The sequence below is a fragment of the Orycteropus afer genome, unplaced genomic scaffold, assembly GCF_000298275.1.
Source record: "Orycteropus afer afer isolate SDZICR_OR568_19922 unplaced genomic scaffold, OryAfe1.0 scaffold00056, whole genome shotgun sequence".
NCBI lineage: Eukaryota > Metazoa > Chordata > Mammalia > Tubulidentata > Orycteropodidae > Orycteropus > Orycteropus afer.
Genome location: NW_006921643.1, coordinates 6542337 through 6567308, shown reverse-complemented (window position 1 = coordinate 6567308; position 24972 = coordinate 6542337). Strand labels below are relative to the sequence as shown.

The following is a 24972-nucleotide window of genomic DNA, read 5'->3' as shown; positions in this document are numbered from 1 at the left end:
TCCCTTCCCACAGCTTAGCATGAATCTCTTTCATTTTCTTAATATCATTTTGGTTCATTTTTATTTGGGGGCTTGCTGAGCCAAAGGATCAGACAGTCTGCCCTTCGCCCCCACCATTTGGCATTCTGGTTTTCGTTTATGTATAGTTTTGAGTTTTTCTATGCTGGTTGTATTTATATTAAACCCCTGGTTGGTGTACATTGTGTCTGTATTGTCTTGCCCCAGCTGAGAGTTTTGTCTTCCTCACACTGGCAAAGTGAACATCTATTGAAGGGCAAGGACCATTCCCCAGTGCATCACCCCGAGTCCTGGGCTTCTATCTCCGCATATTCCTGAGCTGCACAATTCGGGAGGGAGAGACACATTGTCATCAAGTCAGTTCTGACTCATGGTGACCCCACTTCTTTCTTAAAGAGTAGCTATTCCATAGGGTTTTCTCAGCTGTAATCTTTACAGAAGCAGATTTCCAGGCCTTTGTTCCACAGCAGCACTGAGAGGGTTTAAGCTGCCAGCTCTTAGATTAGTAGTCGAGTGCAACCAATCATCCACCCAGAGACTAGCTGCACAAAGACAGCCCCTCATGATCCAGCCCAGGAAGCAAGACTCTGCCTGCTGAGTGACGACCCGGAGAGCTCCCTCAGTCACTGTCGTCCTCACTGTCCTCTTCCCCATGTGTCATAGAGTCTTCCAGCTCCCTCAGCCCTGCAAAGAAGTCATCAGTGCTCCATGCCTTGCTGCTTAGGGCCCGCAGCGGCCCTCCCTTTTTCTTACGCCGACGGTAGTCATCTACCACCATAGTCCGCAACTGGGTCATGTCCCAGAACTTGAGGCGCTGGTCGTGGCCACTGCTCGCCAGGAAGCGGCCACAGTGGGAGAGGGCCAGCTCTTCCACGGGCTCCCCAGCATGCTGGCCCACACTGCCCACCACTCGGTTCGGCAGGATGTTCACAGCCCTGGACAGGGAGAGAAGAGCGTTAGTACTGGCTAGCTGGGCCTACCTTGCCTTTCTGTGACCCCAGGGCCCCCCTGGCTTCACTCACCTGATGACTCCGTCAGTGGAGCCAGTGCACAGCAGATTCTCAGTGACCGGAACCATGCAATCGATGGACTCGGCTCTCAGGGCAAAGCGGTCACTTGTGGCCCCAAAGCCATTCCAGTTGAAAAGGTAGATGGTACCTTCACTGGAGCCACAAGCCACCTTCTTCCCACACTACAGGGAGATAGGGAACACAGTCTGTGGAGCCACCTAGGACAAAGGCCCTAGCATACCCCCTTTTCACCATATCTAACTATACCTTCATGAGCGTTACAGAGGTCAGATCCCCAGACTGAGGCTCTGACAGCAGCTCAAACCGACGCCTCTTGATGTTGAAAACGCCAAGGCAGCCGTCCCCACTATGGAGAGCAGAGCAATAGGTTGGTCATAAGCTGTCTTTGAGGGAGACATTTAATACAGGGAGGCAGCTTTGAGGTTGTACCTGGCTGTCAGCAGCAGCTTCTTAGCTGGGCCCACAGTCAGGTCGGCGATGTACTCCTCATGCTGTCGCATATCCATTAAGGGGCCCTCCCTCCGCTGGTCCCAGAGCCGGACGCCACCTGTGTCATCCCCAGTGGCCAGAACATTCTCATCCACCAGCAGCAGACTGTTGATAGGGGCTCTGAGGACACAGATGTAAAACTTCAGAGCATCTTTATCCCAATAGGGATCCAGTTCTTGCCCCTCACCTCACCTCTTGTCTGCATGCACACACCCATATACAGTTGGGTCCCCTTACCCATGAGCCTTAGAAATGCGTCTTTCCAATTGCCCCTGCTCCACATCTAGAATGTGGATGGCTTTGTCCTTGGAGACAGTCACAAGTTCTAGGGGAAAAAGGTACCCAGGTCATGGTGCTGCTCACTGCTCCCTTCACACCACCATACTGCTAGCTGCCTTCCCCAGTACTCACTCTGTCCATCTTCAGAGAAGGCCACAGCCCGGCAAGACTTGAGGTGGTGGCCCGAGGACCAGAGCTCCTTGGTTTCTCCCTCTTGGCAGGAGTAAGAAAAGCTGAGGAGAGAGGAGGGGGTTGTGAATGACCCTAGACCCCTCCTCAGATGCATGGAAGGAGAGACCAACCACCAACCTTCCACCTACCTAGGAGTTCCTGTTTGTATACTCCAAGCCCAATGAGCTTACCATCCCATTTTTAGTGAGCTTCAAATGTTAGATCTCTCATTTTATATGCATTAATTCACAGTATATTTGCTGAGGGATTCTGTGATCTCCTTCCCACCCCACCCATTTCACTTTTTTTTAAAATCTTTATTGTGATTTGGGTGAAAGCTTACAGAGAAAATTCACTTTCCATACAGCAGCTCACATATATTTTGTCTCATGACATTGACTGTAATTTCCCACAACAGCTCACCTCTCACTTTCTCCCCATAATTACTATTCCCCCGCCCCTGGCTCTCTGTGCATACACAACCCTTCTGTGCTCCCATGACTCATCTCTCCACGGAGTGTCTCTACCTCCCTGTTTCACTCTTAAAAGCCCCACCTTGTGAAAAGAGTGGGCTTGGACCACTGGAGGCAAGAAATGAGTGTTAAATAAATGAAAGAAGATCAGGCCCAGAAGTAGAGAAGAAGAAGAAAAAATCAGTAAAGCAGGGCTCTTGTACTCCAGGTGGCAGGAGCAAGAGAAATCCACAATTACACCACATTGTGACCAGGTGTTGAAAAGGAGATAAGTTCAAAACAGAGACTGATCAAAGAGGCATCACCAATCTTTAAGCTATCTAGAGAGGATCCTTAGTGCCTGCCTCAGAGTGGACCCTCAAAAAGGGCTAAATAAATAACTGACAAACTCCAGGACAGCAGGACTGGGCCTACTTATTTGTCCCAGTGCCTAACACAATGCCTTGCATGGAAACGGCCACAGATTGAATGAATGCTTGGGAAGGGAGAAGAGAGCACTGGAAAGCAAACTGAGACGATGATGTGTGTTGGATTTTGAAAAATAAACAGTTCACCTGGCAGATGTCAAAGTCTCTTCCAGAGCAAAGACAAGGAACGAGGAGGTTGAAGTGGTAAGAAAGTGGCATGGCTGAATCTGGGCAAACAAGCTGAACTGGGCTTAAGATCATGTAGGCCACAAAGGTCTAAATTTAATCGTACAGGGAAAAGCGATCTCTTCAGAACGGTCATGGAGAGAAGTAGGGCTCACCAGAAGGCAATGACTGAGGGTGGAGAAGGAAAGAACCAAGATGTATATTTAAGATCCTCTGGGAAACAGAACAGAACTTGATAACTGAAGCAACTTGGGGGGGTGAGAAGTGGGGAGGTATAGCATGGAGGTCTAAGATGACTCCCAAGTGTCTGACACTATAATACAGATAGTTGGAAAAAACTTAACATTTGTTGAACAACAGTATTCAAGCACTGTATTAGTTGCTCGATAGGTATTATTACTCCTGTTTTCAAAGAAGAGGAAAAAAAAAAAACTCACTGCTGTCGAGTCGATTTTAACTTATAGCAACCCTCCTTGGGTTTCCAAGGCAGTATCACTACGAGGGAGCTCTGGTAGCGTAGTGCCTAAGGCACTTGACTGCTACCCAGGAGACTGGCGGTTCAAACCCACCAGCCACTCCTCGGAAGGAAGGTTGGGCAATCTACGTAGTGATACTGCCTCAGAAACCCAAGGAGGGGTCACTAGGAGTCGGGTCTGACTCAACGGCACATAACAACATCACTATGGAAGTAGCTTGACCAACCTTCCTTCCAAGGAGTGCCTGATGGGTTTGAACCACCAGTCTTCTGGTTAGCAGTCAAATGCCTTAGGCACTAAGTCACCAGAGTTCCCAAAAAAGAGAAAGTAGAAGTTAATTTGATCAAAGCCTTTACAGCTAATGAGGGAAATGAAGCTTAAATACATTAAGCAACTTGTATTAACTTTTCTGGGGGGAGGCAACCTGCTCCTTTTTTTTTTTACTGTGTTAAATATATAGGCAGCAAAAAGTTTCCCATTTCAACAATATTCACACATAGTCATAAATACATCTGATAGCACAACTCTCCTGGTTAAAATCTTCAATGACATAATTTAAAAGGCTTTTTTACTGTGGGGTGAGTTTGAAAAGTCTGGAAAACATTTCTTTAGCAAAGGAGACAAGCATTCAAATAATTACACGAACAGATGAATGATTACACCAAACAAGTTGCCTTCTGGACTCAAGGCAATCCAATGCGTGTCAGAGTAGAACTGTGCTCCATAGGATTTTCAATGGTTGATTTTTCAGAAGTAGATTGCCAGGGCCTTCTTCCTGTTGTTGTTGTTGTTATGTGCCTTCGAGTTGGACCCGACTCATAACGACCCCTCCCTGGGTTTCCGAGGCAGTATCACTATGGAAGTAGATTGCCCAGCCTTCCTTCCCAGGAGTAGCTGGTGGGTTTGAACCGCCAGGCTTCTGGTTAGCAGTCAAGTGCCTTAGGCACTACGCTACCAGAGCTCCCTGGCTTTCTTCCTAGATGCCTCTAAATGGACTCGAACCTCCAACCTTTTGGTTTGCAGCTGAGCACACTAACCATCCTCACCACCTAGGGATTCCTTATGATTAAATCATTGTCAATTTTATATGAAGGAAAGGTACCTGGTGCCATGGCAGTATCTAACAGGTAACCTAATTAGACTGAAGCATGGAGGAAGAGGGAAGAGAATGGAGGGACAGTAGGTAAAATGAAAGCAGAGGAATTTTCCAGGTAGAAGCTACAGCATGTGCAAAGGAACTGAGACTTAAAGATACATGAAAAGGTGAGGATGAATGAGCATAGGAAGCAATGGGGAGAGTAGGCATGGGGCGTATGTACCAGTCTTGAAAGCCAAAATAAGGAGTTTTGTCTCGATTCTAAGAGCAGGGCTAAGCCACTGAAGTTTTTCTTGTTGGTAGTGCCGATTCGACAATTTTTACATGTGTAACTCAATTACATTGATTACATTCATGCTGTGTAACTATCACTATCCTTTTCCAAATATTCTACCACCATTAACATTAACTCAGTGTCCTCCTAAAAACCAACTCCCCTTTCCCCTCCCTTCTACCCCTGGTAACCAATAATAAGCTTTACTTTCATATACGTGAGACTATTCAGTATTTGTCCTTTTGTGACTTACTTATTTCACTCAGCATGTTTTCAAGGGTCTATCCATGTTGTGACACATATCAGGACTTCATTTCTCTTTATGGCTAATATTCCATTTTATATGTGTATATATCTTATTTATCCATTTATCTGTTGATGGACACACTTAGGTTGTTTCCACCTTTTGGCTATTGTGAAGAGTGCTGCAAAGAACATTGGTGGACCACTGAAGGATTTAATCAAGGCAGCACCTAATCAGATTTGTGTTTATGAAAAATTTGAGAGGGGCAATAAGCAAATTAAAGGGTCCTGCTGAGCCTGTTGCAATACTTTGATGAAAAATGTTATTTTGGATTCTGCTCCTACTACAGTCTCTCTGCTCCATTACGACATTCCAGACACTCTGGCCTCCTTTCAGTTCTTTGAAAATATTTCTGTGCAGTAATTTATTGGAAAGGGGCCCTGATAGCACAGTGGTTAAAGCACTAGGCTGCTAACCAAAAGGTAGCATCCACCCGGTGCTCCACAGGAAAAATGTGGCAGTCCACTTCTGTAAACATTTTCAGCCACGAAACTCTACGGGGTAGCTCTACTCCTTTCTATAGGGTCGCTGTGAGTCAGAATTGACTGGACAGCGACGAATTTGGTTTTGGTTTACTTTATTAAAAGGCAAATGTTACAGCCTTCTTGCTGGATGATTTGAACCACTTACTGATGAAGATAAAAGACTACAGTCTTCAGTATGAATTAGACCTCAACATAAAAAAACACAAATCCTCACAACTGGACCAATAAGCAACATCGCAATAAATGGAGAAAAGACTGAAGTCAGGGATTACATTTTACTTGGATTCACAATCAACACTCATGGAAGCAACAGTCAAAAAATCAGATGACGTATTGCACCGGGAAATCCTCTGCAAAAGACTTCTTTAAAGTGTTTAAAAGCAAATATGTCACTTTCAAGACTTCAAGTTTCAATGGCCTCATATGTATGAGAAAGCTTGACAATGAATAAGGAAGATGAAGACCGAAGAGTTGATGCCTCTGAATTACAGTGTTAGCGAAAAATACTGAAAACACCGTGGACTGCCAAAAGAAGAAATAAATCTACCCTGGAAGAAATGCGGCCAGAATACTCCTTGTCATGTGCCGTGGAGTTGGACCTGACTCATAGCGACCCCTCCTTGGGTTTCCGAGGCAGTATCACTACGGAAGTAGATTGCCCAGCCTTCCTTCCGAGGAGTGGCTGGTGGGTTTGAACCGTAGTGCTACCAGAGCTCCTAGAATGCTCCTTGGAAGCGTGAATAGCTGGACTTCGTATCACCCATTTTGGCCATGTGATCAGAAGGGACCATTCCTGGAGAAGGATATCATGCTAGGTAAAGCAGTAGGTCAGCGAAAAAACGGGAAAACCCTCAACAAGATGGATTGACACAATGGCTGCAACGATGGGCTTAAAGTACAGCAAGGACTACTAAAGGATGGCGGACAATGGGGCAGTTTTTCGTTCTGTTGTACATAGATAGGGTCGCTATGAGCCGAAGTCGACTTGATGGCACCTAACAACAACAACATATGGTACTGAACGTATAAGGCTTGCTGGGTCTCGCAAGATTTCTCTGCTCTCTCCTCACTCCAGCTCCAACCCCAGGGAGATTCTAGGACGGGCAATCCCGGCCCCCACCACGTCCGTGGCCCCGACCAACACTTACACGAACACGTCCCCATCCACGTCCCCCGCCGCCAGCAAGTCGCGGGCCGGATGGAAAGCCAGACCGCTGGCTGGGGCTTCCAGCACGATGTCTTCCGGGGTGTCCCGGATCCGGACTGGGGCCTCCGCGGAGTCAGAATCCTCCTGGTCGCTCCCATGCTCTGCCGAGTTCTCTTCACACGTGCCATCCATGCTCCCCAGAGTTCCAAGCCGCACCGCCCAGAGGCTGTCAGCCCCACGCAGAGGGAAGATTGGCCCAAGGCCTCTGAGTCGGCAGTGGGGGCGGGGCCGGAAACGGCGCCTGAACATTTTCAAGATCCAGAAGAGGCGGGGCCCGTCTGGGAGGAACTGCGCCTTGGGTTGGCTACTTTCTTAGCCGATTGAGGGTGGTGCTTAGGCAAGTAGACAGTGCGACGCTTGGTAACCTCCCTGTCAACGTCAAGTTGTGAACTATGTATGAGTCCTTCCCCCTCCCCCTGTACCATCCTGGCGGTTTAGTGCTGTCTTTCATCACTGATAAGGAGAGCTTCAAGCTGTTGTGATAGGAAGGACGCCAGTTGTCGATGGAGTGTTGGAACCAAAGGCCATAACTAGCGAAAAGTCAGGATAGTCCAAACCAAACCCATTGTTGTCAGTCGATTCTTACAGGACTGCCCAGAGGGCATATTCTTTACGGAAGCCGACTTGCTCCCTCGGAGCTGCTGGTGGATTCGAACCTCTGACCTTTCTGTTAGCAGTCAAATGTTTTAAGCATAGCTCCTTGGTTGCGTGGCAGGCCAGGCCACAGTCAGTTTCAGATTTGCTGAGGCCGGCTGGCGTTCCAAGCATCACGGGCCGCCCTTGTGCTTGTTGTGGAAGGAAGTAGCAAAAGCCCTTGCCGTGAGAAGGCAGCAAGCGGGCGTAGCGGACCCGCGCAAAAGCTCACCAACTTTGTGGCCAAAGGAACAGTGTGCCCTATGCCCCTTCCTACAGTTTGGTTTCAGATGCTCTGCTGGACAGGCTGGCAGTGTTTAGAGCTGGTGAGGAGTTGCTGAGGGGGAAAACACACAACTGGCATTTTAAACATCCCAATTACCAAAAGTTCCACAAAAATGGGAGCATGTTGTATGGTGGTGGGAGCTCTGGTGCCTTAGTGGGTAAAGTATTAGGCCCCTAACCAAAAAGCTCAGAGGTTCAAACCATGGAAGAAAGATGCAGTCTGCTTCCATATTTACAGGTTTAGAGAGCCTATGGGGCAGTTCTGCTCTGTTCTGTAGGGTCACTATTAGTCGCAATCAACTCCATGGCAGTAGGTTTGCTTTGGGTTTGTAAGGTGGAGAAAATGAGCATGTGGCTCTGCAACTGGAACCAGTTCACATTGCTGTGGTGCTAGGCCTTCTAAGAAAGAGTGTGTGCTGATGGCCACCTGTGGTAGTTGAAGTTCTATGTCAACTTGGTTGGGCCTGGTTGAGTGGCTGGGCAGCTGGTGGTAGTTATTCCCCATGATGACACTGACAATCAACTCCATGGTGAGATCTACCACAAGCAGCTGAATAGCTGCTTCAGGGATGTAGTCCACTTCCCTTATATAAAAAGCAGCTTTGGGAATGGTCTCTAGCTTAGGGCACACTTGAACTCTGCATGTAGTTGTGTTGTTGTTCAGCAGCCTGCCATGCTCTGTCGACCTGGGGACTTTGAATGGACTTGAATTAATGGCCTGTCATGTGGTTTGGTAACATTGGGACTGTGCCATTTTATTTGTCGACCTTGGGCTTGTTAGCCTCAACATCCAGTAGCTGCCTGAGTGAAGAGTTGCCTCTAGCTTCAGTGGGCCGGGAGCAAGAGGCAGAGCTGAAGCCCAAGGCTGAGGGGCTTTCACCCAGCCCCTAGAGCCTGGCACTTTGAACTCGGACTTAAAGCCTCCAAATTGTAAGAAGAACTCCTGTTTGTTGAAGCCATCCCATTTGTGGTATATTCTTGTCAGAGCAGCACTAGGTAACCAGAACACGATATGATACTGAGAGAGTGGGGTGCTGCTCTGACAGATACTTAAAATGTGGAAACAGGAGTGGAGTGCATCCTTGACCCAAGACCCTGGCAGAGAGATCCTGGCATGTGGCATGAGAGATGGCAGGAGCAGAGCCAAGAGATCAGCATGAGACAGTGACAGCCTTACCAGCCCACAGAGGAGAAAGTGGGATGCCATCGGGTAGGCGGCTTCCTGGTGGAGTGGGTTGCCTTTGAGCATTAATTGGCAGAAGAGACCAGCATGAGATGGAGTAGCAGGTTGGCCAGTCCAAAGAGCAAGAAAGCTAAGTGTCCTTTGGGGCAGGAAGATTCCGGGTTGAGTGGGTTGCCCTTTGGCATTAATTGGCAGAAGCAGAGACACCAAGGAAATGGAAAGCAAAGCTGCCTTACCCTCAAGAGTAGAACCATGGCCTTTGGGGTGGAACCACCACAGCCCCCTAGGTTTCAAAGAGCCAGACCTGCACCAACTTGGTTCTGGAGTGTGGGGCTGCTCATTCGTGTGAGCCAGTGGGATGGAGTCATAGCAGCTGCCCAAGGTGAGGGGGCAGGGCTGCCATGCCCAAGAGAGAGGGGAACGGGGCCCGCCAGGCTAAGGGGGTGAGGTTGCCATTCAGGAACTAGGGGACTGGAGCCACCCAGTGAAGGAGATCTGTACAGATGCCACCCATTGAAGATCTATACAGGTGCCATGTTGACAAGGAGTGGAATTGTGGCAGTTAAAGTTGTATGTCAACTTGGTTGGGTCTGGTTGAGTGGATGGGCAGCTGGTGGTAGTCATTCCCCATGATGAGACTGGCAATCAAATCCATGGTGGGACGGACCTACCATAAGCAGCTGAGTAGCTGCTTTAGGGATGTGGGCTACTTCTTGTATGTAAGCAGCAGATTTGGGAGTGGTCTCTAGCTGATGGCACCCTTGAACCCTGTATGTAGCTGTGTTGTTGTTCAGCAGCCTGCCATGTTCTGCTGACCTTGGGACTTGCAATGGATTTGAATTAATGGCCTGCTGTGTGGTCTGGTAATATCAGGACTATGCCTTGTTACTTGTTGACCTTGGGCTTGTCAGCCTCAGCAGCCAGCAGCTGAGTGAAGAAAAGCCTCTAGCTCCAGTGGGCCGGGAGCAGGAGACAGACCTTAAGCCTAAGGCCAAGGGGCTTTCACCCAGCCCCTAGACCCTGGCACTTTGAACATGGACTTAAAGTCTCCAAACTGTAAAAATAAACTCCTGTTTGTTCAAGCCATCCAATTTGTGGTATGTATCCTTGTGAGAGCAGTGCTAAGTAACCAAAACACTACCCTTTTTTAAAAAAAGGAGGTCAAAGAAGTAAGGCTGGGGTCTGAGAGGTTGTATGCAAAAGCAGTTATGTGGTGTTGGGAACCCTTTTCACTCAACTATGTGACAACCAGAGGGTCTTGGTCACTTCCATGAGGTTTGGTGGTACCTGCAGGCATTGAATTGTAAGTCAACTCCCAGGTTTTGTTCCTAGGAACCCTCTAGGTATTCATCTGAGCCATTAGCTCTGTGACCTTTTTCCTAATTGGGACAACTACCCACAACCCTGGGACCACAGTATCATGTATTATCTAAAATTAGCCATTTTAGGAGCTGTTGGGGTCAGGCCCTAATTTCAGCCTCCAAAGTGCCATGAACAAAGATGGCTTCCTGAAAATGCCCTGGATAGTGACAGTTCATGCACTTGGCTCCTGACAGAAAGGCTGAAGGTTCAAGTGTACCCTGTGGTGCCTCAAAAGAAAGGCCCAGGCAATCTACTTCCAAAAAATCAAGCCACTGACAGACAATGTTTCTACAAGTGTATTTGTAAAGAGACAATAGTTACTTCTTGGCCACAGCCAGCTACCCAGAGGGAGTGAGTAGTTGGACCTGTGGGCTCTGGACCATGGTTGTAGGTCAAGGTCAATTGGCATAACACACTACACAAAATCATCATTCCATGTCCTACTTTGACAAGTAAGGACTTGGATCTTAAAAGCTTGCAAATAGCTATCTAGATGCAATGATGGGTCTCTCCTCGTCCAAAGCAAAGAAGAAGAAAACCAAAGACGCACGGAAACAACTAGTCCAAGTGACTGGTACACGATGTGATCCTCAGCCTATATGACTGAGACCAGAAGAACTACATGGTGCCTGGCTACCACTGTCATCCGCTTAGAAGGCGATCTATGTAGGATAAAGTGGGAGAAAGATGTGGAACAAAACTCAGAATCATTTGGGAAAAAAAAAAAAAGGGAACAGATTTGCTGGTCTCACGGAGCCTGATGGAACCAGAGACTATGGCCCCTAGCTGCCCTTCAGGTCTGGAATTGAACCCACTCCCATGGCTTCTAGCCAAACAAAAAGAAGCATATGAGCTGAATGTTTACATTAGGTAGATACACTCCTTGGAGAGATCAATCATGGGAGAATAGATGGGCTGTGTATGCACAAGTAGACAGTTCAGGGGGCAGGAATGCACGGAGGGAAGGACACAGGATAACTATGGGGAGGAAGTGGGAGGGGAGTTGTTGCATTGTGGTAAATTGTAGTTAATGTCTTGAGACAAAGTGTATGTGAGCTTCTGTATGGAAAATGAATTTGTAAACTTTCCAAATCACATTAAAAAAAAAAAAAAATCAAGCCATTGAAAACCCTAAGGCACACAGTTCTAGTCTGACACACACAGGGTCACCCACCATGAGGGGATCAACTTTGCGGCAACTGTTTTTTTTTTTCCCCCAAAATCAAGGTAGAACCGATCAATGGCAAGGCAATGACTTAAGTGACTTTCCACCACTCTGGTGAGCCAATTGGCCCAGGTACTTGACACCCAGCCAGGAGGAAGTGGCAATCCCTCATGGTGAGTCTCAAGTGCTGACAATGTGCAGAGAGGAGGAAAGGCACAGAGAAAGGAGAGGTGGAGTGATGTGAAGTTCAAGAAGGCCCATACTGGACTTGGGCAAACTTTTTAGGGTAATGAAGGGCACCAAACCCTTCTGGCCTACACCAGTGCTTTTTGTACCTGCAGGGCCAGGCTAGGCCAGATCCACCCTAAGGCACATAGCCAAAGGTATTCCATCAACCAAGGTAGCAGCAACTTGTACTCGGCATTACTAAAGCTCCCAGGTCATAGGTTCCCAGGTGGCTTTTGTTCCTACAAGTGATTCTCCATCAGGTACTTTCACCCAGAACCCTGTCCCACTCAGCCTTGGATTCAGATTGGTAGTCTCATCAGGCTGACCCTAATCCCCAGGGAATCTCTGCCCTGAGACAGGCTGACATTTGAGACCAATCATCTTTTGTGTTCCTCACTTCACCCCTCATTCATCAAAAGGATCATTCTTTCTCCACTGGTCATACTAGACAGTAAACCTTCTTACTGTCTAGGAATGTAGAACCACAGCTTGGGAAAGGACCAAAATAATTTCTCTAAGTGCTTTTATACAACATGTAGAATTGGATTTCTTGGTGCTCCAGGGGCTCTAGAGCAAGGATTCTCAACACAGTGGAGATAAGACAGCAAGTTAGCCAATTTTAATGCAACTAAATGACCATACAAAAAGTTTTATACACATTCAAAACAAAACAAAACACCCTGCAGCCTTTCTGGGAATTTTAGGAAGAAAGTAGTGGGGAATACATCCTTGTGGAGATTCTTCCTGGAGTTGGAACTGGAGATTAGTATTTTGGTCTTTTGACCTCAACCCTGAAATGAAAGGAGAAATGGATCAATCTAAGGTCAATAAACTAAGCAATTCTCATCAGTCACACAGAATGATGCTGCTCACCCATCAGCTTCCATCTTCTTCCTCTTCTCAATGATCTGTAAAAAGAACAGATACTTGAAAGTCACGCTACCAGTCTAAGCTCATCAGAGGACCAGGCTTACCCCTTCTCCTGCTCCCATGCCTCTTCCATACTATGCCCTGTTTCTAAGTCTCTGGGCCAGTGTCTTCTCCCACTTAGAACCCTCTCATCCCCAGATGCAAGCCCACTTACTGCACTAATCTTCTTCCACTGGCGATCAAGCTCTGCCTTGTCATTGGTTTCTTTGAAGCGCCTGGTTTTCCGCCCTTCAGACATCTTGATGCCATACTGGAATGCAGCCCTGAGAAGAAAAAGGGTGGTTGGGGGAAGAAGGCAGCAAAAGTTGCACAGCACTAACAATGTTTTTCTCAGAGGACCCTGTGGGCAGACAACCTATTTGGGAATGTCACTGCATCCTCTAACCTGGGCTGAGTCAGTCCACCCTATCCCCTCCTCACTCCCTGCCCATATTCAGCACCAGACTCACTTGGGTAAAGCCTCCTTGTTGTTCATATATTCGCTGTATTCTTCCTGGGTGTCAAAGTCCCAGCGACCTAAGGGGCCCTTCTTGTTGCCCTGTTACAGAACAGAATGGAGGTCATGGGGAAGAGGAAATGTCAGTGGAAATGGAATTTTGGTGTGATTAAAGGGTGTGAGTCCAGGCTGTCCTGGAGATGAAAGAGGTTCACCTTTCACCATTCAGAAATCTTACATAAAGTAGTAAAATAACATCGCAACATCACCAAAACTAGGATTAAACAAGGCTCCAAGATGGAATTAAACCATGCCTTGAACCACAGCAGTACACAGAAAACAAGGGATAAAGTAGATGAGAATCCTTCAACATTAGTAGGGTTAAGTGCTTTTTGTTTTGTTTTGTTTAAAATTAAAGGAAAATTCAATCCTGAGTAGAATGATAATTAGTTTATGTCTAAAAACCACAGTTCCTTCTGTCCTTACTCATGATGCATGATATGCTTGCTTATTGCCTAGGATGGGAATTAAAGCCTTGCAATTTGTTCTAAGAAATAAGAAATAGATTTAGCCCTAATTTTTCTTATGCAGAGACTTTAAGATAGTTTAGGTGCCCACGACCCCTCAATGCTGCTGCTCTTATTGCTGCAGTTGAGGGTGGGGTCCAGTAAATGATACAAATCATTCTGGGATTGGAGGCAGTAAGACGGGGTTGTACTTAAAAATAACTGCCAAAGAGCCCCCACCCATCCTTCCAACTCCACACCTGGTCCATTTTGCTATAATCCACTTCCTCGTCACTGTCCACAGCCATGTCATCCATCCTAAAGAAAAGTTAACAGTTAAATGCTACACACCCAGATGGCTATGCTTCATCCAGAAACCTACTGAACTATGAGGTTATATACCTAGGACTGACCATCCCCTTAGAATTCCCACTCACAGTCTAATAAAATAGTTCTACCAAGTAAGATGTATCCCTGGATTCCACCAAATCAAATTTCCACCTTTGTCTCCAACTGTTCTCAATCATCCCAGCCTCCCTTCCTTAACAGGATCTTACGTACGTGGCTGGGTAACATTCTGCGTAACTGTTGGACATGCCAAAGAAATCTCCCAGCTGCTTTTTGTCCTCTGGCTTCTTTAGCATATGCTATGTTAAAGAAAGTACGGCAATTCCACCACTCCAGAAAAGCTTCGGGCAGAAGGGGTCAAGGGCTAGAAGATCCAACATGAGAACTCTCAGGAGAGTGCTGTGAGCTGGACTAGGTCCTTGGGGAAGGGGTAAGGCATGGCTTCATCCCTGTCAAAACTCAGAAGGGAAGGAACAGGAGGGGGTGGGGAGAAAGAAGCAGGGAGGCAGGTGGAATGGAAATGAAGAGAACAGTTTTCTTGAATCAAGAAACATACTGGGATAAAGGATATGATTCAGTGCCCTCCCAACCAGCAGATCCGGCAAATTTCTCATTGATGGACTTGATCAACTCTTTAGCAGACCCAGGTCCTAGGGGAGAAGGAAAATGCCGCTTACATTTTGAACCTCAACAATACCACACCCTCCTCCCTGCAACAAAACACCAACCTGTGGCTTTTATCAAAACATTTTAGAAGAAGCAGGACCCTTTTATCTAACAAAATTTTAATCAAACTCCCAACTTCTTAAAAAATTAAGCCATTCTGGTTGAGATGAGGTTAGGGTGTCCACAACACTGCCCACTCAGCCTCTGCCTCACCTCCTCAGAACCCCAGGGCTAAAAACATTATATCTAACAAATCAAATATGCCTTGTCATTTCGCAAGGGGTAGAAGGAGCTCCAGATTATTCCATGAAACAAGATACGGCTCTAAATAAGAACCATGCCCCCTCTGAGACAGAGGGAAAAGAGAACTGCTAGAGCCAATGCAAGATGCTGTGAATACACTCACCTTTGTCAACATCCATGGGCTAGAAAGAAACAGAAACTGAAGTGAGTATAGCTATGAAGGATTTCCACTCACCCTTCCCCAAGTCTCAATCAATTCCCTACTCCACATTGTCCCCAGTTCCTGTATTGTTCCTACTCTGGGTTAGTTGACAGTGGCTGCTGGGGAGCCATGAGGTACCTGTATAATAGAAGGGCCCTGTACCTGGGCTGGACAGGCATAGCGGGGGCAGCTCCACCACCCAGTGCTTTTCTTACCTCATCGTCTACTTTGGGCTTCTCAAAATAACTGTGCCTCTTCTTCTCCTCCTCTCTCTCTCGGTCCCGCTCCCGCTCCCGATCTCGTTCTCGTTCCCGCTCTCGGTCACGGTCTCTGTCTCGCTCTCGTTCACGCTCCCGTTCCCGGTATCTCTCCCGCTCCTTGTCCCGAGGTGTCTTGGTCGTGGAGGGCACGTAATCACCAATGTCTTCAAAAATGCTAGAAAACCAAGAGCACTAGCTGCCAAAGTCATACACACTTCCATTTCCCCAGGCCATTTATCCAGAGTCTCAGACCAAGGATCCCAAAACTGTCCCAAAACAATAAACTCAGAGGTCCCTGCCCAGAGTTCAGGTGACATGAGCAAAGATACATACTTCATATCAGCTTCAGGAGGTTTCTTCTCTTCCAGCTTCCCTAATGTATAAAGAGAGAAATGAGGAAAACACTCCTGAGTTCATTCTCACTCAGCCTTATCATCCTCTCCAGTTCTAAATGTCCTTTTAAGCATTTGTGGTGGGACAATCAATAGCTACCCACACTGTCCCTCCTCCTGCCTCAAACCTAACCACTTCTTACTGGGTGGGCCAAGCAAACAACTTGGGTGTAACCATCCCTTGCCATTGGCTCCATTATTCCCATTTTTCTCTGCTCCCCAAGAGCTTCCCAATGTCCTGGGGACAATAAGATCCAGAAGACCTTGGTTCCATCCCCAAGTACCCCTCCAGATACCTTTATCTTTCTTCTTGAGCTTCTTGTTGCGGGTACCCTGCCTCAGATAGGAAAGGATCTGGGTGAGCTTGCTGATGACAATGTCATTTGTGGTCAATGTGGTCTGAGCCTGAAAACCCCAAGAAATGAAAATGTTATCCTACTGAGCATGGGTCTTTTCATTCATTCACTTAACAAACTGAAGGATGTGTTGCAATTAATTTAGGTAAAGACTAGGAAAGAAGGTGTTATGGAAGGACAATCTAGACAAATGAAAGCACATGCAAAAATGTCCCAGGGTAAAAGTGAATCTAACACATTCAAGAAAACAAGAATACTGAAGAACAAACAACAGGGAGGCATGGTGAAGAATAGGCTGGAAAGGCCAGACGTTGCAGGAACTGAGAGGCCATCATAAAGATACTGGTAAGAACAAACGAGAAACAATTGAATGCTTCTAAACAATGCTGAGACAAAAATCTGCATTTTGAAAAGATCACTCCAGCCATGTGCAAAAAATACTTATTGGAAGTAAGAATGGGAAAGTTGGTGGGAACAGTTCTTTTCTGAGTAATAAAAATGTTTTAAAATTGATTGTAGTGATAGTTGTGCCCAACTCTTAATATATTAAAAACCACTGAATTATACCTATTATAAGGGAGAAGTGTATGGTACTCAATAAAACTGTTTTTTAAAAAAATACAGAAGAGAATAAAAATGGAAGTGGGAAAACCATTAGAAGCTTCTTTCAATAGTTCCAGCATGGAATGATGGATTAGACTGAAATGGTATTGGTAGAGATGGAGAAAAGCCAAGGGGTTCAATTGAGATTTGAAAGATAATAAACTTTAAACATCTGTAGAACTTAGGGATAGACTAAATAAGGAGGATGAGGCCTAGGGCAGATTTAAGGCCAATTCCCAATTTTGAGGTTTACGTGACAGCTTCCAGGACTCATGTCACTCACCTCCATGGTAGGGCAATCAGCCTTGCTGCGGATAAGAGTGGTAGGGATGTCTGTATCAGCATATTCATCATCAAGGTCCACCACATAGGCCATGCGGCCTGGCAGGAACAGCTCATTCCGCTCATACGCTTTGCTCTTGAAGAGCATGCGGTAAACATTGCGGCCTACGATAAGGGGAAGAGCAGCAGGTACTCAATGAGAACCTTCTACAATAACAGCTGCTATTTACTGTTATTCATTAAGTGCTTACTTTGTGCCAGCTACCATGTCTAGTGCTATATATGCCTTGTTTTATTTAATCTTCACAACAGTCCTATGAGATGAACAATATTATCCCGCTTTTAATAATAATAATAATAATAAATTTGGGAGTTAAATGATTTACCTAAAGTTAAATAGCTACCAAATGACAAAGCAAAGAATGGGATCCTAGTAATCCAAAGCCTGAACTCCTATCCATTCTTGTTCACTATCATTCATAGGATACTATATGCCTAGCATTTTATTAAGCCCTGTGGGGAAGAAGGATGAAGTATAAAGTAACACTGATGACGAAAAAACAGCTGTACTGAATATTCAATATGATAGATACATTATATTTATTTTTTCTCTCCATCATTATAACAAGGAAAATGTTAACCCCATTTTTACATATGGACAAACAGACCCTCAAGAGTGAAATCAGTTGCCTAAAATCACACATCTACTATGGTTTCATCCTTAGAATTCAAACTCAGGTATACTTAAGTCCAAGTTCTGAGCTGGACAAACAGACCCTCAAGAGTGAAATCAGTTGCCTAAAATCACACATCTACTATGGTTTCATCCTTAGAATTCAAACTCAGGTACACGTAAGTCCAAGTTCTGAGCTTTTAATCACTAACCATGCTACTTCTCTTAATATATAAGCCTGATCTGAAAGCACTTCCAGCCAAGCTGAGGAGATAAAAATAACAGATATGAAATAATGAAGTCCAGATGTGAGTTCTATTAGAGCACTGTATGGGAACCACCTGCTTTGGGACCAAGAGACAGAGAGGAAAGGAGGGTGAAGGAAGGGAAGCATATGCTGCTCAGAGCATTAATTCCTTACATTTCATCTAGAATGTGCAATCACAAGCGTAGAAACTCGGTAACTCACCCAGACGTGTTTTAAATTCAATCTTATTTTCAGGATCTTCATCTTTCCTAAAAAGACAAAAAAATATATTTTTGCTAAATGTGTTCCTTCTGCAGGTCCCATTCTTCTAAACTCTCAAGACTTCTCTGATTTTTCTTACTTAGTTTCCTTCTGGGGCTTTTCCATCAGTTCCTCTTCCTCCTTCTCTTTGCTGGCAATCTCAGCTCGTACCTATCAAGAAAGCAAGTAAGTTTTAGCCATTCATCCATTTTACATATACTTATTAAACATCCACGATACCACACTATGCCAGGTACTAAGGATACAATACTCAACAAGACAGACACAGTCCATGACCCACTGGAATTTATACCAAGAGACAAGAAAGTAATTTCAACAAACTATGACAAAAGCTTTGATACATAATATAGAAGGGCTAATTATGCAAGGGTGTAGGAAGCAGGAAGTAAGAGGTGGGGGACCTAACCACACCTGAGTGATCAGGGAAGGATTTGTCAAGGAAATAATATTGAAGCTGACACATGAAAAATGAGTAGTAATTGGTCTTAGAAAAAGGCCAACTTCAGCCCTTCTTCTAAATGGTCTGAGCTCCAGAAGGAGCCCCCCATCCCCAATTCTCAGATCCCATAAGAGAATATTAAGCCCCCTAGTACTACCATCCAAGAAGCACTAGTGGTACAGTGCCTAAGGCATTTGACTGCTAGCCAGAAGGTTGGTGGTTCAAACCCACGAGCTGCTCCGTGGATGGAAGATGGGGCAATCTACTTCCATAAAGATTTATTGCCTCAGAAACCCAAGGAAGGTTGCTATGAGTCGCAATCGACTTGATGGCAGGGAGTTTGTTTTTGGTTTTGAGTACTACCATCCACACACCTAGTAGGACTCACCTTCTGAAGCAGAGCAAAATCCAAGCCTTTCACCAAATGGGTGTGTTCCATGTCACCACCCAAGAATTTGGACTCCTGGATCAACTGTCTTCTCTTCTCTGCAGCTGATTTGTCCCTATAACAGAACAGGATACATTAGAATAGTCCTTTGTGGGTGGCAAATGCCTCTTGAAATAGTTTGGATGGAATGGGCTCCAGAGCAGGGACAAGTGTTCACATATATCTGTAACCATGCCCTGGTTCAAAGGGTACTCACGCCTCAGCAGTGGGGCCCACAGCCCTGTAGTTAGCTGTGGTGCTAATCAGCTCAGTTTCCTCATAATCTTTGTTTACACCATCTCTCCGTTCCTTGGCACGGTCTCGGTACTTCTCAGCTAGCTCCCGCTCTCTCTCAATCTCTTGTTGGCGCAGCTTGGCATAATAACTATGACAAGAGAAAAGAGAATGTATAAGGCTCATTAACAGCTACCCCCATGTAAGCAGCACTGTTCCTACCTGTTTCCCTATAGCCTCACCCAACGCTCTATGGTAAAAGTTCATGTATGTCCTGATAAAACTTTTGGTCACCCTTGACAGGTCTCAAAATCAGAACTATAGCCTCTTCCAGCTTAGTTTCAGTGCTACCTATCACTTCAGAATCCTTTAATGCCACTCACCTCTTTACCACTGACTGTCTATTGTTCTTGTTGTTGTGTGCCGTCGAGTCGGACCCGATTCATAGTGACCCCTCCTTGGGTTTCTGAGGCAGTATCACTACGGAAGCAGATTGCCCAACCTTCCTTTTGAGGAGTGGCTGGTGGGTTTGAACCAGCAGCCTTCTGGTTAGCGGTCAAGTGCCTTAGGCACTATGCTACCAAAGCTCCTACTGAGTGTCTATAGGTATAAGAAGTTTTTCCACACAGCAACCAGAATGTCATCTGAATTTGTCATCTTCTAAATATCAAATGAAAATCACTCATTCCTCACTGGTCCACCTCCACAATGGAGTAAAAACTAAGTACCAAGTCCAGAAAATTTTCTATGACATAAGTAATAATAACCAGAATAGCAACAACCAAGATTTGTTAAGCAGTTACTATAGGCCAGGCACTAGCGCCAAGTTCTTACATGAACTATCTCAGCTGAGCCTCATGACAACCTTTTGTGATAGTTATTTTCATTCCACTATTCTACTCATGAGAAAACTGAGGGATGGAGTTGTTGTTATTGTGTTATTATGTGCCCTCAAGTTGGACCCGACTCATAACGACCCCTCCTTGGGTTTCCGAGGCAGTATCACTACAGAAGTAGATTGCTCCATCTTCCTTCCGAGGAGTGGCTGGTGGGTTTGAACCGCCAGCCTCCTGGTTAGCAGTCAAGTGCCTTAGGCACTATGCTACCAGAGCTCCCAGCAGCTGGTGGGTTTGAACCACCAACCTTCTGGTTAGCAGTCGAATGCCTTAGGCACTGTACCACTAGAGCTTCTTGGATGGTAGTACTAGGGGGCTTAATATTCTCTTATGGGCTCTGAAGGTTGGAGAGGCTAAGTAAAATACCCAAGGTTCAACTAGTAACTGGTGAAGATGAAATTAAAACACAGGAAGTCAGACTCCAAAGTTATCATTCCTCACCCCGAAGAAAGCAGAGAACCTCAAGGTAACAAAGGGAAATCTCAGTCTTTTGCCTCATGGCTGGCACCTACTCCTTTCCCTCAAATACTATCCAACTTAAACCCAACTCCCCCCGTTTCTTCACCTTTTCTTTTTCCTCCTTCGTGCAGCTGGGTCTTCATCCTCATTGTATTCCCTTGGCATCCTAGAAGGGACAAGAAATTCACTGAGCAAAAAATATTACTAAATTATACATAAAATATAGTTACTTTTATTTGAAAGACATACCACTTTCCTTTAAGGAAGCAACCTGAAACGTTGAGGAAAAGCCTAGAATACTGACTGAAGCAGCAGTTACAATCAGGCAAAGGTCCACGTCAATAGCTGCAGGTGAGTGATTTTCAAACTTTAGAATTACTAGACCCATCTCATTGCTGTCGAGTTGCTTCTGACTCATAACAACCCTGTAAGACAGAGCAGAACTGCCCCACAGGGTTTCCAAGGCTATAAAGCGTTACAGAAGCAGACTGCCACATCTTTCTCCCATGGAGTGACTGGTAGGTTCTAACTGCCAACCTTTCAGTTAGAAGCCAAATTCTTAACCATTGTGCCAACTGAAGGGACTATTTAAATTATATATTCCCAAGTGTCTACCCCAGAGAGTCTGAATCCACAGGACTACAATGGGCCTAGAAATCTGCCTACTTATGCACAACTGACTATAGTATAAGTAGCTCAGGGAACATACTCTGAAAAATACTGAGACCCCAGCCTTCACTGAAGTCTCAATTTGCAGAGGGAGAAAATCAGAACCATTGGCTTGTACAAAAGGACTACCCTTCCAGCTCTAAAACATTATCATTTAGTAGATTTTCTATAAAAAGGAATCAGTATAAGCAAGGAAGAAACTGGGAGAAAAGATAGATCATCTCAAGACTTACTCATGGTGACGTGACTTAGAGGGTGGTGCAGAGGTGGGTGCAGCCCTTGGGGTCATGAGAAGTTTCCTAAAGTCCTCATTGGTGAGTTTTGATCTAAAATAAATGTCAAAGAATTAAAAAACAAGTACTGAGGAAAAAAACGAAAAAGAAATATGTAAAGAACATAGTTAACTTTACATGAAATCAGAGAAACACAAATTCAAACAAAGACATACCACTATTAATCAATCATAGTAACTATTAAAAAGTCTGATAAATCAAGTTCGAGTAAAAATCTGGGAAATGAATATTCTCATATACTGATGTTGAGAATGTAAGTCAGTATAGTCAATTTGGTGGTAACTTGACAGTATTTATTAAAATTTAAATGCATATATAGTCCTTGATTTAGCACCTACATTTTGCTATATTTAACCAATTACTAGCATATGTATATATATGTAGGCCTGTGTTATAGATTGAATTGTTTCCCCTAAAAATATATGCTGAATTCTTAACTCCTATATCCATGAATGTGACCTTGTTTGAAAATGAAAAGTTTTCCTGTTGTTATCAGTTAAGTCAAATGAAATCATACTGGCCCTAGAAAACGAACACAGTTCATAAAGGAGATTCAGTTAGTTTGGAAATAATAAAAATCTGTCCATTAATTGGAGAATAACTAAACTATGACAGTGTTTCCCAAATGTGGGATGGATAGCACTGATGATGCAACAGATCATTTTAATTGGTACACAGACATAACATTAATAAAATCAATCCAACCAATAAGAAACTTATTCTTTGTGATTGTCTTTTAATCCTTCACAGTACATCAAAGAAAAAACAAAAAGCATACAAGGAGGAAGTGGGATGAGTGCTCTTACACTGTGGAGATTGCAATCAATGGCATGAAATAAAATGTGTATGAATTGTTTGATAGGTAACTGGTTTGCTCTGTAACCTTTCACCCAAATCACAATAAAAAATTATTAAAAAAAAAAAAAAAAGGTGGTCCTGCTTGCTCTGTTGTCTCCTTTCACGGCATTTTCCTCCCTCCAAATCCATACTCTCACTGAGAAGATAGTCAGAACAGCTCAATGGGAGTGGGTTTGATTTTCAAAGCTCTGGCTTTATGCAAGGATCTCAGTCTCAGTACTTGCATCAAGCAAGCCGAAGGCCAGGTATCCCGTAAACCCAACATCCTTGGTTACTGACATGAGAGCAGCCAAAACACTGTTGTTAAATACCATCAGGTTGGTTCTGAGTCATAGTGACCCCTCACAGGTCACAGCAAAACAAAATATTGCCCAATCCTGCATAATCCTAAAAACTGTTGCTGTGTTTGAGCTCATCGTTGCAGCCACCGTATCAACCCATCTCGATGAGGGTCTTTCATTTTTTTTGCTGAACCTCTACTAAGCACTGGTCCCTCCTGGTAACGTGTCCAAAGTACACGAGATAAAGTCTCACTACCCTCACTTCTAAGAAGCATTCTGGCTGTACTTCTTCCAAGACAGATTTGTCTGTTCTCCTGTCAGTCCAATATTCTTCAATACCACAGTAAATCAGATGCACCAAGTCTTCTTTATTCATTGTCCAGTTATTGCATATATATGAGGCTACTGAAAACACCTTCGCTGGGGTTAGGTGCACCTTAGTCATCAAGGTGACATCTTTGCTTTTTTAACACTTTAAAAAGGTTATTTGTAGCAGATTTGCCCATTGCAGTAGGTCGTTTAATTTCTTGACTGCTGTTTCCATGGCTATTGATTATGGATTGAAATAATATGAAATCTTTGACAACTTCAATCTTTTCTGCATTTATCATGATGTTGCTTACTGGTCCACTTGGGAGAGTTTTTGTTTTATTTACATTGAGGTGTAATCCATACTGAAGGCTGTAGTCTTTGATCTTCATCAGTAATTGCTTCAAGTCCTCTTTGATCTCATCAAGCAAGGTTGTGTCATCTGCATATCACAAGGTGTCAAGAATTCATCCTCCTAAATCAGCAAAGACTTTCAGAAGATCACATCAATGCCTACTTATTACCACAGTTTCTAAAACTGGGACATTTCCCTTATTTCTGTCTTCAGATTAACCCAGTACAAAAATTAGTATAGAATAACATTATTTCATTTTGAATGGTCTACTTTTTTTTGGCTATTTTCTATTTATAACAACTGTTAATTGGTTTTCCATTTACAGTAGTGATATTAAGTTTCCTACTAAGTAAATATATTTAAGTTTTTAAGAAGGATATTAATAATAGTACAAGTAGTATGTGTCTATGGCAAGAATTCAGTGAGGTGGAACATAGTGAATGAATTTAGGAAAACACTAAATTATGTAATAGCTGTACTATATAATACTATGCAGCAGTTTAAAAACTGCCATGGAAAAATCTTTAAGATATTCCTAACTGAAAAAAAAAAGCAAGTAGCAAAATTAAACATAATATATAACTAATGTTCATTTTCTAAAAAATTAGCATCCTTACTGTCAGAATTCCCCTTCCAATAACTCTATATGTAGTTGGCCAGATCGAGTTAAAAGTTCACAGGGCTAATGTGCCAAGTGGTACTTTTAGGACATTCTCGCTGACAAGACATTCAGAGTTCTTCCATTACCACCACCAGCACCCCACACCCAACTCATTCCCATGGGCCTACAACAAAACACTCACTGGTGAAAGGAGTGAGGATCATCCACATCGTGGCCATCTGGGGCCAAAGGGTTGGAGAACGGTTCACCTAGGAAAAAAATTACATCAATTTAATCAGTATTTTATACAGGCCTTGTGCAAAAGCTCGGAATGTAACAGTTAACGATACAGACATGTTTCCTGTAATTGTAATTATGTAATTACATATAATTATGTGTTTAGATGGGTAAATACAAGGAGCTGTGGGAGCACAGTTGTTGTTGTTGTTATGTGCCGTAGAGTCGGCCCCGACTCATAGCGACCCCTCCTTGGGTTTCCGAGGCAGTATCACTACGGAAATAGATTGCCCAACCTTCCTTCCGAGGAGTGGCTGGTGGGTGTGAACCGCCAGCCTTCTGGTTAGCAGTCAAGTGCCTTAGGCACTTAACCAGAGCTCCTGTGGGAGCACAGTAGGGCCACTAAATCAGCAAAGACTTCCCGAAGATCATATCGAAACTACCATGTGCAAAATGAACAGGCGTAATCCAAGATAAAATGATTAAGGACGCAGGCTCGGAGGCAGGATCTGAAGCTGGCCGCCTCACTCCGAGCCCAACGGCCTCGCTGGGCTCTGAGCGTCACACACACCAATAACCCCCCGCTTAAGCTCCAAAGGCAAAGTAAGACGTCGACTGCCCTAAGTCCAGCAGTGGAGAAAAGGGGATAACCTGAGCCTTACTGTCTCTTTCCGGCATTTTGTCTGCGGTCTGTCAAGGCCAGCAAGAACCGAGACTACAACAACACAAAAACGAC

The 24972-nt window shown here is 44.7% G+C and overlaps 2 protein-coding genes across 2 annotated transcripts; both read right to left on the bottom strand.

Moving 5' to 3' along the window:
- Positions 1–637: 637 nt before the first annotated feature.
- Positions 638–7028, bottom strand: WDR55 (WD repeat domain 55). Its single transcript, XM_007939005.1, has 7 exons — positions 6838–7028; positions 1950–2050; positions 1776–1863; positions 1479–1658; positions 1296–1395; positions 1041–1210; positions 638–953 (listed from the first exon to the last, which is right to left on the bottom strand). Exons 1-7 carry the CDS (start codon positions 7026–7028, stop codon positions 638–640), a joined length of 1146 nt encoding a protein of 381 aa, XP_007937196.1.
- Positions 7029–12515: 5487 nt separating this feature from the next.
- Positions 12516–24914, bottom strand: IK (IK cytokine). Its single transcript, XM_007939004.1, has 20 exons — positions 24899–24914; positions 24202–24268; positions 21536–21628; positions 20740–20799; positions 19262–19429; positions 19006–19120; positions 18258–18328; positions 18119–18165; positions 16978–17141; positions 16032–16140; positions 15677–15716; positions 15299–15518; positions 15045–15063; positions 14525–14622; positions 14186–14271; positions 13885–13942; positions 13132–13220; positions 12837–12945; positions 12626–12660; positions 12516–12543 (listed from the first exon to the last, which is right to left on the bottom strand). The coding sequence occupies exons 1-20, from the start codon at positions 24912–24914 to the stop codon at positions 12516–12518; spliced, it is 1692 nt and encodes a 563-aa protein (XP_007937195.1).
- Positions 24915–24972: the final 58 nt, after the last annotated feature.